General features: G+C 41.7%; 1 protein-coding gene across 11 annotated transcripts in view; it reads right to left on the bottom strand.

The window, feature by feature from the left end:
* The window catches only part of GRIA4 (glutamate ionotropic receptor AMPA type subunit 4), a 251,649-nt gene that overhangs the window by 82,176 nt on the left and 152,993 nt on the right, over nucleotides 1–16,480 (bottom strand). For all 11 annotated transcript variants that reach the window (XR_008238900.1, XR_008238899.1, XM_052812292.1 and 8 more), the window contains exon 4: nucleotides 15,781–15,965. Coding sequence is in view for 9 of the 11 variants with exons in the window: in XM_052812292.1 (XP_052668252.1) it covers nucleotides 15,781–15,965 (185 nt within the window). In the remaining 2 variants the exon portion in view is untranslated. The remainder of the gene's footprint in view (nucleotides 1–15,780; nucleotides 15,966–16,480) is intronic.

Below are 16,480 nucleotides of genomic sequence, written 5' to 3'. Positions count from 1 at the left end.
ATATATATAGTCACCTTTTCCTCTCAAATACACAAACCCGTAATTATAATCTTTAAAATAGGATGTGAATTCTCACTATCTGAAGAACTACTTTTCTCTACACTGTACTTCTGCACTGAGATAAATTGAGGCAATGAACTTAAGTCCTACATAACAAGAGAAGGAGTTTCTGACAGCTACTCAATCTGGAATGCAAACTCTTACAGTCTCCTTCTCTATTCTTTAACTGGGTAGCAGTGACTAGAGCTGTAACAGAGATGACACCTCAACCATTCCATACACATAACAGTAGATATTGCCCTGAACGACAAACTAAACAGATGAGTGCTGGTGAGTGAGGGAAGAATATTTTTCTTTTATGGCAGAGCAGAGAGGGGAGTTAAAAGAACCAGAAAATCTATTCTGAAAGGGGAAAACAGGACTGAGATTTTGACAGATGAGAGAGTGTTCCAGAAAGCCTTTGCTGTAGGAGTTCACTAAGTTTGGGGGCACCTTAAAAACCCAGGTATGTCCTTGTGTACCGTCCTGCTGTCTAGATCAACCAACACAGCTGTCTAGATCCTGCTCTCTAGATCAACCAACAGCTGGAAATACAACACAGCAGTGAGTAAACAATCTAGGAGGTTCCTGGAGTGTGTGAAGATAACTTCCTGACACAGCTGGTGGGTGAGCCAACCAGGGGAGGAACCTTGCTAGATCTGTTGTTTACGAACAGGGAAGGCCTGGTGGGAGGTGTGATGGTTGGAGGCCGTCTTGGGCTTAGTGACCATGAAATGATAGAATTTTCAATTCTTGGTGAGGCAAAGAAGGTGGTCAGCAAAACCATCACTACGGACTTCCTGAGGGCAAACTTTGGCCTCTTCAAGGCACTGGTTGAGAGAGTCCCTTGGGAGACGGTCCTGAAGGGCAAAGGGGTCCAGGAGGGATGGACATACTTTAAAAAGGAAATCTTAATGGCTCAGGACCAGGCTATTCCCATGTGCCGCAAGTCAAACTGCGAGGAAAACGACCGGCCTGGCTGAATAGGGAGCTTTTGCTAGGACTTAAGAAAAAAAGGAGAGTTTATCATCTCTGGAGGAAAGGGCGGGTAACTTGGGAGGAGTACAGGGATCTTATTAGATCATACAGAGAGAAAATTAGAAAGGCGAAAGCTCAGCTAGAACTAAATCTGGCCATTATTGTAAGGGAGAACAAAAAATGTTTTTACAAATATGTTAACAGTAAAAAGAATCCCAAGGAGAATATCTATCCTTTAATGGATACAGAAGGGAACATAGCAACCAGAGATGAGGAAAAGGCCGAGGTACTTAATGCCTTCTTTGCCTCAGTCTTTAATAGTGAGTCCAGTCGTCCTCAGGGTACTCCACCCCATGAGCTGGAAGGCGAGGACGAAGAGCATAACATACCCCCCTTAATCCAGGAGGAATTAGTTAGGGACCTGCTACGCCATCTGGACACTCACAAATCTATGGGACCTGATGGGATCCATCCAAGAGTACTGAGGGAATGGCAGAGGTCCTTGCCAAGCCACTCTCTACCATCTATCAGCGTTCCTGGTCAACAGGGGAGGTCCCAGAGGACTGGAGGCTTGCCAGTGTGACTCCCATTTATAAGAAGGGTCGGAGGGAATATCCGGGGAACTACAGGCCTGTCAGCCTGACCTTGGTACCGGGAAAGATTATGGAATGGTTTGTCTTGAGACCACTCACATGGCAAGTCCAGGATAAGAAGGGGATCAGGCCCAGTCAGCATGGGTTTATGAAAGGCAGGTCCTGCTTGACCAACCTGATCTCCTCCTATGACCAGGTGACCCACCTACTGGATGAAGGAAAGGCTGTGGATGTTATCTTCCTTGATCAGCAAGGCCTTTGACACTGTCTCTCATGGCATACTCCTTGAGAAGCTGGCGTCTCATGGCTTGGACAAGTGTACTCTTTGCTGGGTGAAAAACTGGCTGGATGGACGAGCCCAGAGGGTTGTGGTGAATGGAGTTAAATCCAGTTGGCGGTGGGTCACAAGTGGTGTTCCCCAGGGCTCAGTGTTGGGCCCCGTTCTGTTTAATATCTTTATCAATGATTTGGACAATGGGATTGAGTGCACCCTCAGCAAGTTTGCAGACGACACCAAGTTGGGAGGCAGGGTCGATCTGCTTGAGGGTAGGAAGGTTCTACAGAGAGATCTGGAGAGGCTGGATCGATGGGCTGAGGCCAGTCGTATGAAGTTCAACAAGGCCAAGTGCCGGGTCCTGCACTTCAGTCACAGCAACCCCATGCAACACTACAGGCTTGGGGAAGAGTGGCTGGAAAGCTGCCCGGCAGAGAAAGACCTGGGGGTGCTGGTTGACAGCCGGCTGAATATGAGCCAGCGGTGTGCCCGGGTGGCCAAGAAGGCCAATCGCATCCTGCCCTGTATCAGGAACAGTGTGGCCAGCAGGAGCAGGGAGGTGATTGTTCCCCTGTACTCGGCACTGGTGAGGCTGCACCTCGAGTCCTGTGTTCAGTTTTGGGCCCCTCACTACAAGAAAGACATTGAGGTGCTGGAACGTGTCCAGAGAAGGGCGACCAAGTTGGTGAGGGGCCTGGAGCACAAGTCTTATGAGGAGCGGCTGACGGAGCTGGGGCTGTTTAGTCTGGAGAAGAGGAGGCTGAGGGGAGACCTTATCGCTCTCTACAACTACCTGAAGGGGGTTGTAGTGAGGTGGGTGCTGGTCTCTTCTGTCAGGTGGCTGGAGATAGGACAAGAGGAAATGGCCTCAAGTTGAGGCAAGGGAGATTTAGGTTAGATATTAGGAAAAATTTTTTTACTGAGAGGGTTGTCAAACATTGGAATGGGCTGCCCAGGGAAGTGGTTGAGTCACCATCCCTGGAGGTATTCAAAAAGCGAGTGGACAGGGTACTCCAGGGCATGGTTTAGTGGGCATGGTTGATGGTTGGACTCGATGATCTTGAAGGTCTTTTCCAACCTAAATGATTCTATGATTCTATGATTCTATGATTGTGTACCCCTAAACTCAGACCAAAGGGCCAAGCTCAGTTACAGTTCAGACAGAGGGCAGAGTTGCATCACCCAACATCTACATTAGCAAGTAGCGAAGTCCGTAGGATAGGATCTGTACAGCAAAAGGTGCTAAGGAGCTGGCATCCATAGCATGCATGTTTCAGGGTTTTACTCTGGACTATGTCTAACCTGGTCACTAGACTGAACTCACAGTGGGCATCAGTGCACTTCAGGGGTGCTTCTGGGCACATCTTGTTTGGCATCATCCAAAAGAAAACCAATTCATGTATTTTGAGTCTGCCCTTGATGGGTGCACAGTAAATGGCTGCAACCAGGAGATTCACTTCAAAAGACCACATTCCTGATACTAATGCTCTGTGTGCCTGTGGGCTATAAGCATCTGCAGGGCAGGGGCAGATCCATGTATATAGCACAGGGTTGAGCAGTGAGAACTGTCTTCATTTCAAATGGAAGGCCCCAAAGAGAGGGTGATGCTGCCACAGGCACCCACGGTGGCTCTGCCCAGGGAGCAGGAGGTCTAGCTCAGCTCTCACCCTGGCCAGCTGCAAAACCTGAGACAGGGCTAAGCATCAAAGATAGGCTTTGCCAGTCACATAAGCAGTGATACACCACGAAACTGTTGATACAGTAGGTCAGGGTCATGGTAGGTCAGGGAGGACCCTCTGTATGTGTAACTGTCCTTTTCATTGCTTCGGGATGCTTTGATTCAAAACTGTCCTAGTGCTGGCAACCTGAGCAAGGGGGATCAGATCCATTCCTCCCCTTCACATAGTACTTCTTCACTTACACCTTTTAAACATTTATTTTTGCTCTGTACTCCCACTCTGACTTCTCCTTAAAACCACACACCTGGCTTTTGTTAGAGTGAGAATTTAAGGTGACCTCAGCTTGCTCAGGGAGATTTTGGGAAGAAAGCGTTGGGAAGGGTGAACTGATTTGTGTCTTCTTTGGGGAAGGATGAGAGCAGGGGAAAGCAGGATGCTGTGCTGGCTTTTGTATATTGATTTGCCTATTTTAATTCAAAGACCAAGGTGGCTAGCACCTAGAATTGGAGCTCTTTTATACTCTTATTTGTAAAACTGAAGAAATTATTAAATAATCAACACTGTTCTGAAGAAGAATGAATAAGCAAATACAATGTACTTCCCAAATTACCATTAACAGGAAAGATGACAAAAGCCATTCCATATATTATCCAGTACTCACACTATTAGTGAATACTTCATTTCAGTAAATGCAAAAGGATAGAATCAAATAAAGTGAAATATTAAAGCCATTAGGCTATCAAGGTTATTTCAGAATCTAATGTAACTTTTTTTTTCCCCGAATATCATTGCTTATGTAAGCATCTGCAGAAAGATGAACTTTGAAAAAAAAAAAAAAAATCAGCCTTAGGCTCTATTCAAGTTACTAAATGCATTTCTGTATAAGAAACTAAAAAGAACAGTACATTGTGATATTTTTTAGTTGCTGATCTACCATACTGCAATTAAGAAAACTCCTTATTCTGATTTCAGGGATTACAATGATAATCAAAAGTAACTAGAATTATACCACTGACTTTAAAGTGTGGTAAAAGCAGGGCCAGTAAGATCTGAATCCAAGTTAGGCTTTAGACACAACTCTGAACTTTCTGACTTTATCATACAACACTGTTCTTTCCATTTGGCTGAACAATAGCCTGGCCTAGGAAATTCAGAAACTATTCCACTATCGAAAAGAAGAGCTACCAGTGTCTGCTTTGATTATTATTATTTTTTTTTTCCCCATGGAGTGGCAAGTTCACTGACTTTGATAAAAACATTCCCAGACTTACATCAGCATCCGAACAGAGAATCAGGCCCCAAGTCACCCTCTGTTCTCTACTAGTATGAAATGGATATTGCATATAACTCATTTTAAAAGAATGCTTAACTTCTGTAGCATGAAATGTTCCTCGTTATGATTTCCAGAAGATGGAGGTCAGTACAGCTGGAGTGAAAAGGACTTATTTTCAGTTAAATCTCTTCAAAGGGTGATAGCTGTGCATTACCAATGGGACTTTAACAAAGGTTTTCCTCTTTGCTATTGTGTCACAATCCGCTGCCTTAAGAAAAAGAACACCTGCCATAAAATGAAGTCTGTCTAACACAATATAAAAAGTGTGGAGACTTGTTAAAGATGGAATATTGAGACCTGACCTGAAATACTGTGGCAGACATGGTGATGATATAAACCACAACTGAAATGGGATTTTATACAATATCTGAAGCAAGGATAAATCTTTTACAAAGCCATAAAAAAGCAATTGAGAAACAAGCTTAATTTTAACAGCTAGTGCTCACGAAAGGGCACTGTTGTTGGGGAAAGGGTGGACTGTTAACGGCCTACAGCCACCAGAGAGGATGTTAAAGAAAGCAATGAACAAAGCAGTAGTGGCTCCTTCCAAATTGGTGTTTCTTCCTTTGTTGTGAAGGCAGGTGCTGAGCCGGCACAGTGGTGCGCACACCTGCCCCACACATGGCTGATCAGAGGGGAAGGATGCTTCCCACACAGCCCGCAGGGCAGAGGCCTCTGCAGCATGGGCAGCTGCCGTGGAAAAAACCTGGAGAGGTGGCTCAAAGGCCATTAACCAGTGCCCTGAGCATGGCTGGTTGCTTTCTTCTGCTGCTAAAGTCGTTTGCATTCAAAGCCCACTCCTGTGAAAGGCTCACTCAGAGCTAAATGGGATATGCAGACTTGTAGGGAAAAAGGAGGCGAGGAAAGAGAGGAAGGGTGTAAGTAGTAGGTCACTTTACAAATCCCCCGAACCATTTGTATTTATCCTTCATCTTCTACCACCTATTTGTTCTTTCAGCAACTGAAACAGCCTATTTCTCGGGTCCAAACCTCATCAGTTGTGTGGTGCAGTGACAAACTGTGTTTTTATTACTGTGACTGTGCAGTGTGGGACTATTATTGTGTGCAAAATCCCAGCTGCTTCACTGAAAAAGAGCCTATGCAGAGAGCTCCTCCTGGCTCTGCGAGGTGAGGAAGACGCTGGTGGCAGTGCTGGAGAAGAGCTATCACTTTGCACTGACATTACAGTTTTGCTTAGAAGCAACTCGGTAAAACTCTAGGGAAGAAAAGCATGGAGAGAAAGGAATGATGAGGAAAAGACAATTTATGAATCTCCTATCCCCCCTGGGACTAAGAAAAGATACACAGAGAGCTGCTACTATGTCCCTGAAGTAGTGTAAGTCCAACAATGCTGCTACCAGCCCAATTTACAGTGCACCATGCACATACCAAACTCTTTGGGTAATGATTTGCTCCTGTGGTTCTGTGTGAGCAGAACTAAACCTGCATTTTGGTCATGCAAATCAAAAAGATATAGAGGAAAACTGGAGACAGTGAGAGATGAGGCAGGTCCATGCCATTTCTGACCCAAGGGATAAAGAAATCCTCATTATGCAGCTAAACTACATGTAAAAGCAATGCGATCTCTTGATAAATACTTATCTGTGTTTTGCTAGCGATCCTTTGTGCCAATGTGCTGCTGCGTTCATGAAAAACAGGAAGGCAGAAGAAATTGTGGACTAATGATTGAGCTAATACTCTGTTTAATTCATGTGTCTGGTTAATTTCTGCCTTCCTGCAAGTATTATGTTGTAATTTATTATTGTTATCTTAAATTAATTATGCCAGCGATCTAAATATCATTTGCAAAAAGGCCAGTTGCTAGCTCCAGTTAGTAGACACACTGGAAATTAAGATGAGAAAAAACACGTTTTTAAAAACAGCGAAATTTACAACTTGATCAATTTTTAGAAATTCAGCAGCGAAACATTACTTTTTTGGCAAAATATTAAGAGCAGACCAAGAAGGAGTGGAATATGACAGCTTCTGTACTTTTCTCCACTCACACATATTTACTTTCATTTTGATGGTAATAACAATCTTGCTGTAACAGCCTGCTCCATTTTACCCATCAGAGAGATTTGGTTTCCAGTGCTAACACATACATGGTACTTTTCAGCTGGATATCTCAAGGCTTTTTAAGGCTAGGGAAAAACCGAGTTAGTTAGACAACTATGAACGGCGTCCAAGACACTGTGCAGCTACTTCCCTATCATGTTTGTTAATAAGTATTGTTAGCTATTATTAATTAGAGTTTATTGGCTTGTAATTTTTACAAGATAAGATTAATGATACTAATACTTTGCTACGTGACAACTTTATATCCATGTTTAATTTTTATTATTACAAAGTACAATGTACATTCTTTTTATTATTATGTATCAATTTAGCTGGGTACATTGAAGCATTAAATATGTGCCAGATGCTGCACAGCAGTTTTCACCTCTGTGTTTAAAGGCAAATACAACCCTGGATGAGCAGCGAGGCTTGATCTTGCTGATACAGAGCATTGACAGAGCTGAGAAAAGTGGTGCCTGTCTACTGGGAAACATCCTGTTTAGTTCTTACAGGCAGAGGAGGGCAGGGAGCAAGAAAAAAGACAGGAATGAGCCCGTCTGGTACACCAGAAGCCAGACTGATATCTCTGACAGCAAACCTCATTCACTATGCAAAATTCAGAAGAAAATGCTGCTCACAGCGGACACCTTGGAAGTCATCTTAACACACAGAGTGCTGAGGTTTGAACTTTGTCCCATGGAGATGAGTAGGAGAGGATAGAGCAGCTACAGTTGGAAAAAGAAAGGAAACCCATTGCCATTCTTGCAGAAATGAGAAACATTTTTTTGCTGAATAGAGTCCTGTGTATGTCCATGTGCATGTGTTTATGTACGTATCTGTGTGTACAAATATAGAAACAAACACTGCAAATGTTACCGCATATGAAAAAGCCTGAGAAAATAGAAATTAGGGGTAGCAATATGCTCTTTCAGAAAGAAGTAAACATAAAGGTCCTAGGCAAATGCAATTACAGTTAGCTCGTGTTTTTCAGTTTGCCTTCCCAAGCTTTGCATGAAGGTCACTATGGAGACAAAGTTAAACTCAACTCCTAGTAAAAATCTGCCCAAGACAACTGTCTGAAATTAGGAAGAAGTAGCAGAGTATTTAGTAGCAGAGAATGAGGAAGCAAAATACTGGAGAAGCATGTTGTCTCGCCTAGTGAAGGGCTTTTTTAGATGTGGTCACTTAAAGTAGCATAGAGGTTGATCTGATTACCCTCGTATTCCTTCTAGCTGTTTCCCATGCAAGCACATTATGGGTTTGCAAGAACCGATACAAGATGATACACAGTTCACCCACTCATAAGGTATTTTTATCTCAAGAGCTGCCTATAGATGTGCAAACAGAGCAATGAGAAACAAATGAGCTTGTCTGTGTAGATCTGTGCCTTATTTTGTGGCCTGACTCAACAAACACAGCAGGACAGGCTGGGTACACGCTGCATAGGAACAAGCTTTGCAGGAAAGCTCCCGGGGGTTCTGGTAGACAAGTTTAACGTAAGTCAGTTATGCATCCTCATGGCAAAGAAAGCCAATAGCCTCTTGGACTGCACTGCCAGCAGGTCGAAGGAGGTGATCCTTCCCCTCTGCTCAGCTCTGGTGAGGCACACCTGGAGTGCTGTGTCCAGTGCTGGGCTGCCCAGTACAAGAGAGACATGGGCATACTGGAGAGAGTCCAGCAAAGGGCCACAAAGGTGACTGAGGGCTTGAAGCATCTGTCATATGAGGAGAAGCTGAGAGAGCTGGGACTGTTCAGCCTGGAGAAGAAAAGGTTCAGGCAGATCTTAGTAATTTGTATAAACACCCGAAGGGATGATGTAGGGAAGAGGGTATCCGACTCTTCCTGGAGGTGCACAACAATAGGACAAAAGGCAAAGGACACAGGCTGCAGCACAAGAAATTCCAGCTAGATATGGGGAAAGGGTTTTTTTTTTACCATGAGGTGGTCAAGTACTGAAACAGGCCATAAAGGAAAGTTGTGGGATCTCCATACTTGAAAGTGTTCAAAATTTGACCGGATGAGTAACCTGATCTAAGCTTTCCCCCTTGAGCAGCGGGAGTGTCCAGATGACCTTCAGAGGTCACTTCCAGCCCCAATTATTCTGTTACTCTGTTTGTATAACAGACATGTTCATGTCAGCACTTCACAGTCTGAATTTCAAAACCGGGCCCAAAATCTTCCTAAAAACAAAACTCAGAGCTCTAAGACTCCAGTCTTTTTTCTGGTACCTTATTTGCTCTGCAGTATTTAATACGTGCTGACAATGAGAAATTTGGCAGAAAAAGAAATGGGGACCATAACAGTTAACTTCCAACTTCAGCATTTCATGTTTTTGAAAGTTCCATACATAATTTTAAATGTCCTTTTTACATAGATTAACAGCAAAAAGAAAAAAATGACAGGCCAAAAGAAAAGGTCTAAAGTATTTACAGTTAACAAAAGTATCCATCATGATCTAAATGATTCTTATATTACACTTTTCAGCTTAATTGTAAAATCTATTTGGAGCATTGACTTCATTGTATATCTGAACACATTTCTGAGCACTGAACAAACTATAAGTAATAGCTGTGAGATCAGCTATGGCTGAGCAAATGACAATCTGCTTCTCTAGTAATAAGTGTTATTAGTGTCTGCAGAAGTAAAAAGAACAAATATGATGGTTGAAGAAATAACATATGTTTTCACTGAAATCTTCAAAATTATTTTCTGTGTTACTCTTCAAATCTGACCACAATTTCATCGCTTTATTACACTTCACTCTTGCTTGCAAGTTAGCAAACAAAGAAATAACAAAAGAAATCTATGTCATGTATTTACTGGAGGTAAATTACTCCAATTAACCAAATGCAAGTAAAACTTAGAAGAGAGTGACATCACATTTCCTTAAATGTGTGTGTTTTGCTACATATTTTCAGTCCTCTTTCCTATGGAAATCATATTTGTGCTACTGAGCTATCTGTGGGTCTGTAGGTATCTGGTATTAAATTTGTTTGGGCTTTCTCAGTAATAAATAAAAACACATTTCTTTTGTAGGCATATTTATTTTGAAATGTGAGTTCTGTATTTCAAATAGAAATTCAGTAAATATATAATAAAATTAAAGTAATGATTTTCTAATTTTGCTAGATACACCCTTTATATTTAGGCTGACTTGACTTCTGATTTTCTGTGAATAAGCCAGAAATGTAAATAGATACACCATGTCAGAATTCAGGAAGAAAAATAAAATGGAAAGAATGAGTAAGAAAAGAGAAAAGCTCCTAGTGAAAAGTGAAAGAAACACATGGGCCTGATTCTTGCTCTGCCATATGCAGTAAATGACTACTTTGGCCTGGACTGTTCAGATGCTGTACTGCTTGCTGCCAGTATTAGCAGATTAGTTGTTAGGAAATGGAAATCACAGTGCTACAATGTGTTGCAAGTATTCATTTCATCCTAAGCAGAAAGTTCTTTGTATTAAATCCAGGGGAGCACTTTAGAAACACAACTTGGAAAGAAGAGACACACAAGCAGAGAATTTTCCATCTCTCACTGACTTTCAACCTTTGATTCAAACAGAATACTTTCATGCTTTTAAAAGACTACCTGCTGAAAGTGTCATGAAAAAAGGATGTTGATAAACAAGGACATAACGGTCCTTGACAGAAGAAAATGAATCACTAGAAATGCATTCTGCTATATAAGCTGTATCTGTTATATAAAACTGTGGAGATGTCATTTTATCTTTATGTGTCTTTGTTTTAGCTCCTTTTTTCTATCTTGTCCCAGTAAGCTGGAAAGGTAATGGTAAAAACAATCTCTAATTTCATGCATGTAGGAAAATAGGGCTTTGTCTCTGTTTCTAGTCACACAACACAAATAAAGGACTATCATAGGGTTTTTTTTAAATTTAAAACGTGTGGCATATTTTTACTATGACTGTGTATGAACAGATGAAACAAAGAGCCAGGTAAGTAAACTGGGGAGACATTTAATCGGATTTAGTGAGATCACTTAAGAGGTTCTAGAAAACATTCTGTTAAGCATTAAGAGTCCTCCATAACTCTTAAGAGTAGATGTGCTTTCTCAAAAATGGAAACACACTTTCTGGAAGTTCTGGGGAAAGCTGACATGAAATAGATCTTCATAAAATCATAGAATCATAGAATGGTTTGAGTTGGAAGGGACCTTAAAGATCATCTAGTTCCAACCCCCCTGCCATGGGCAGGGACACCTTCCATCTTCATTTTAATGCTTTTGCTGGTCCTGTGCAGCACTGAAACACACTGTTTTGGGGTTATTTCTGGGGATGAGCAGCAGTGGCCATGGCAAGCTTTGCATCCCTTTGTGTCAAGGACTGTGGAGCTGCCCAAAGCACCAGCGCTGCCAAGGCTGCCCTGAGAGGCCATAGAGAAGGAGCAGTCCACAACCAGAGTCACACCACCCTCAGCGGTACCTCAGGTCTACACTGGTAAATTAAAATGCGTCAAGACCTGCTTGCCTTCCAAAGGCAAATCATGTGCACCACCTAAAGTGGGCAAGTAAAGAAAACGCTTATGGCAGAAGTCTTGACATTTGTGGTCTGTCTTTCAGAGCCTGTGATTGCAGGATGATAAAGTCTGCCAGAGGAGTGTGAAGGAGAAGTTTCACTCACAGGTAACAAAAAGGTTTTCCTGGTTATGGCTATTGTAAGATATTAAGGAGGTAGGCTGTTCTTTCACTATCCTGAGAATAAAGTCTAAAAAAGAGCTAAAATTATCTTGGTATGCTTAAGTTACAGCAGATTCTCGAGAGTAGGTGGAGATCTACTGACTCAGATAGGCTGAAGATGCTGTCTGTCTTACAGATAAATCGAAGCAACAACTCTGTGACCCTGCAGTAATGGATGTCTTGCTCCAGTGTTGTGTTTAAACAGGGCTTTGAGCTGAGCCATGACAATTGGCACGGATACAGAAACCAAGCAAAACGTTTCATCACCTCCAAATATCTCCAGTTGCTACTAGAGACTGTGTGGTCACGTGTCGGTGATCATGACCAAAGAAGAGGAGCATAGCTTTATCAAGAACACCACCACAGCCTTGTAAGTTTTGGCATAGCCTTGAAAGGTAAGATCTGAAACCTTGTCTGAGGCTAAGACAGTAGGGGGCAATCCAAGCAAACTGGATAGAAACACTTGTGTGCAGGCTGAATGCATCTCCTGAATTTAATGCTGGCCCTACTCTCCCTTTCTAGAACGGCAATCTGAAAATGAAACTCCATCTCTTGATAGTTCACCCTTAAAGGGAGTACAGGTTTGGCCCTTGCCCAAAACATCAGCCTCACCACAGCAACATAAAAATCTGAAAGGAAGATCATATGATGAAAAATGCACATCCTGAGTTGTGCACAGGAGGAGTCTGGATTTCAGATACGTCACTGGGTTCCAGGAGAGAACTCTTCCCTGAAGACAAGCCTCAGGTATGGAGTGTGGAAGCAGCTTCTACACACACCAAGGCACATGGAGAGGAGAAAATAAATGAGACAAACTAATGAACTAAGAAAAATATAGGAGACAGAAATAGAGACCAGGAAGATTCAAGTTGCACAAGAAGTGAGGGATCAGCAAGGTGCTGATTTTCTCAGCTGGGCAGCTGGGAGAGGACAGGGAGCAGAAGACACCAGGTCAGGTAAGTGGGCACCAGGTATGGGCAGAGGAGCAGCACATGAACTCACTTTTTGAACAAAGTCAGCAAAAAAGTCTCCAGTCTTCAGTGCTTGAGGTTCACAGTCATGAGAAGTGTGAATGTGTATATATATATATGGGCAGTCACTTGAGAAGAAACCTACAAGCCCACAAGCCAGTTTCTCTCCCTTCATTAGCACAGATTTAAGGGCAAAGCACTTTGAGTTACGGTCTCATTACCGAGATTTAATTACTTTTCCTAAATGTTCTGCAGAACATTTACTTGTACATTGCAAAGTATTACAGTATAGTCACAACTTAGGCTCTCAATTATAGGAGAACTAGGCAGGAAAGAAGTTGAGTTAATTAGAGTCACTGAAGCTTAATCAATTTCTCTGTGTATGCAGGGAAGAGCACGCCAACTTTTAGTCCATCTGTGAAGCCACCTCACCTGTCTGCTACAGGTTATTAAAGCCTTCAAGTAAAGGGAAAAAGTCAACAGCTGATATTTTAAAATGACTGTTATTTTGCATTTTCTACATTGAGCTAGACTCTTTTTGCTTCAATACCGTTTTTGGCAGACTAAATGTTTTGGTGTCTGAGACTGTTTCTGACTGCCCATCCTTAAGCAGCACTTGATCTCTGAAGGCAAAGTGCTTTCATTTTGGAGCTCCAAACCAGCACCCCAGGCCTATTTGCAGGTCATCCTGTCTAGGAAGACCAGGACCTTCAAAATGGAGAGTAAAGCTGCAGCTCTTCTGCATACTTTGTCTAGCCTGGCTACAATGCCATTTCCGTTTGTACAGTCACATTCCTTTGGAAGGATGGAGAGGATCTCCAGGCACATTGGGGAAGAAGAGAATTCACATCATCTGGGAAAATTACAGAAATATTCTGAAATATATAAATTCCAATTTAATTAGGTCAAGTGTGAATATATATATTTTATATATATATGGGCAGTCACTACTAAGAAAAAAAAAAAAACCCACATGCCCAAAAAACAATTTCTCTTGTTCCGTTAGCATAGACTTAAGGGCAAAGGCTTTACACTTAGGTGTGAATAAACACCAGCACAAGTACAGAAGAGCTCATTTCCTGGGTAAAATTCATCCTACCCAAAATTAGACAGTAGCCAGATGAATCATTTCCTAAAAATGCTTGTATGACTGACTACAATACAGGTATGTTAAAAGTTAAGTGTTAACTCCTACCCACCACTCTTCCTGTACAGTTAATGGAAAGAGAACTCAATTAGCTTTTGGGCTTGCCCTGTAGAGGTGTCAGCCAAACTCACCACATCTGATCCAGTCTGTTGAGGCCAGGCACTTCATTTTTATGACTTACCATGCTCGCATTAAGTACCTATTTTAAGCATGCAAAATCCAGATCTGTATGAAGTCAGAGGAGGTCAAAACCTAATCACATTAAAATCAATATCCAATTCAATTCCACATGATCTGAACAAAGAGCACAGGTTATGTTCCTGAAAAGGAACTGACTATGCAGGTGCCAATCTGGAAGGAAAATGAGTAGCCGCTCCTGGAAGCAAATAAAATGTACCCACGAGATCAGTGAGATCCAAACATGTACTGGATGACTTCATCTTGCTTTGAAACTGAGTGGATACTCAGTAGATACACCTACGCAGCATGGTGGGTGTACTCCAAGACTTATGGTAATATAGCATACATTTTCTAAGTCACATGTGCATGCCACGTAAAAGAAATTAGGTACATACACAGCGCTGAGAGAGAAATTATTTTTCTGAATGTATTTTAAAAGACCCTCAAATGGGTGTTCTGTTTTACTACAACACAGGATGAACTGGGGGAGGATTTCATTCTAAGCTATAGAAAGCACGTGTTAAAACATAATGGCATTCAGAACCAGAAAAATGGCCAAATGAGTATCTATAGCAATATGGCATCATCTGTTCTTCTGTTGGCAACAGTCATAGCAAAAGTCCTTGTTAAATCAGCCATACTATTAATTCTCAGCTTCCCTCTTTATCTTTTGCCAGTGAAAGCAAACCTGACGTATATATTTCTGTGAGTACTATTTTTTTGCATTTCTGTATCACAAACGACATTTCATATTTCTGTGACTTCAGTAGCAGATGCATCATGAATGTTTTTGCAACAAAATCTTCAAAATTCTCTGACGCGCTAGCAAAGAGCAGCAGCATGGCGGCGGAGGACCTACCACCAGCAGATGGCATTCATTCCCTGCAAGTCCTGCAGCAGCAGCTGCAGGTACTGAACGGTGCACTTGCACCATATCAGCATCAAATGTGTGATCATGCGAGAACCAGATAGTTAACCCTAAGTTATTTTCCCATCATTTGACAAAACGCTCCTTTCCAAGCATTATCTTATTTTTTTCCATCATTTAAGAAAGATCTTATACATAACCACTATATAGAGATAGATTCGCCACATCAGACCAGCAAGATTTTAGATTCACTTTACACAGTACTATAGGTACTGCCTAGTGCAAGCCAGTCCGTCTGGTGCAGTATTTTCTTTATCTAATAGCAGCTTTCTGTGAATAACTGATGGAAGAAGCTGACCTTCCTTCCCAGTTCAATAGCACCTTTATTATACTGTTCCTCTTGTTCATAAATACTCTGCTAAGGTAATAAAACTATCAGTTTAAACATGTAATAATAGTTTTAAAGCATTTTATGGCTATAAATACATGGGCTATGCTATTTGGTGAATAGAAAGTAATACTGGATTCAAATAAGCTTTTTCTTCCTCAAACAAAACTAAGCTTTACCCCCATGAAGGTATGGACTGAGGGCATCTTGGCAACTCAGCAACACCATGTTGTTCTGCCAGCCCTAAGACCCTGCTGCAAGATGTATCGGGCACGGAGGTGCTGGGATGTGGGGCCAAATGTGCAGCTGCCCTGACTGCTGTCACCCTTTGCCCACAGACCTGCTAAGTGGGAAAGGGGGGCTCACTGCACTGACGTGCTGGTTGTTAAGACAAGAATTATACAGGAAAAGAAAATGGAGCAGGCAAGTGGATGTACAAATATAGGCCCATGAAGAAAAACAAAAAGAAAGAGCAAGCAATCTCATTTCTATTGAGAAAATAAATGAACCACAATGCACAATGGTATCTCATCTGGAGTTTCAGTAATTTGGTTACAGTGACATTAAAAGCACGTATTACCTGTTCTAAGAGATTCTGAAGCCTCTCTATTTCACAGTCTATTACAAATTTCTTTTCTTGCCTTCGGTCCAGATCTTCTAAAAGCCGCCTGTAGCTGGCATCATTAAAATTCTCCACACAGATGGCACTCACTTGCCAGCTATTTTGTCCCGCTTTTTCCATAATAGCTTGAAGTATTGAATAACCTAAAAGAAAAGGATACAATACACTAGTAACACAATCATTGCATTTTTTGAATAGGAATTGTCCTTAATCAATATTATGTCTCTTAATATTTGCTCCTCCAGGGAAAGGAATAAGAGACTGTTTGTATCCCTACCTGTGCTGCTAGCCATGATCAATGCACAGTATGCAATTAACAAAAATTACAATTGCCGTGATCAGAATGCTTGGAATGATTCTCAGCATCATGGATAATCTTCATATGATTTATACACACAAACTCTTCCAGTCAAGCATTCAGCTTCTCAGATTGGTTTTGTACAGGTTTCTCTATCCGGGCATTTCACAACATAGCAAAGAAAAAAATCTGAGCCTACTCATTCACAAGAAGTAATTGTATACTACAAACGCAGTATGTTAGACACTCAAATGCTTTGCTTTTTTTGTTGTTTTTTTTTTTTTGACAACATGTAATCCAGGCAGTTTTTAACGCTTCTTAGTAAGAATTAATGTTTTCATTTATTTATACATATATGTA

Source organism: Harpia harpyja, chromosome 17 (assembly GCF_026419915.1).
Source record: "Harpia harpyja isolate bHarHar1 chromosome 17, bHarHar1 primary haplotype, whole genome shotgun sequence".
Lineage (NCBI taxonomy): Eukaryota > Metazoa > Chordata > Aves > Accipitriformes > Accipitridae > Harpia > Harpia harpyja.
Note: the sequence above shows the minus strand (reverse complement) of the source record. Positions and strands in the feature narration are given on the sequence as shown.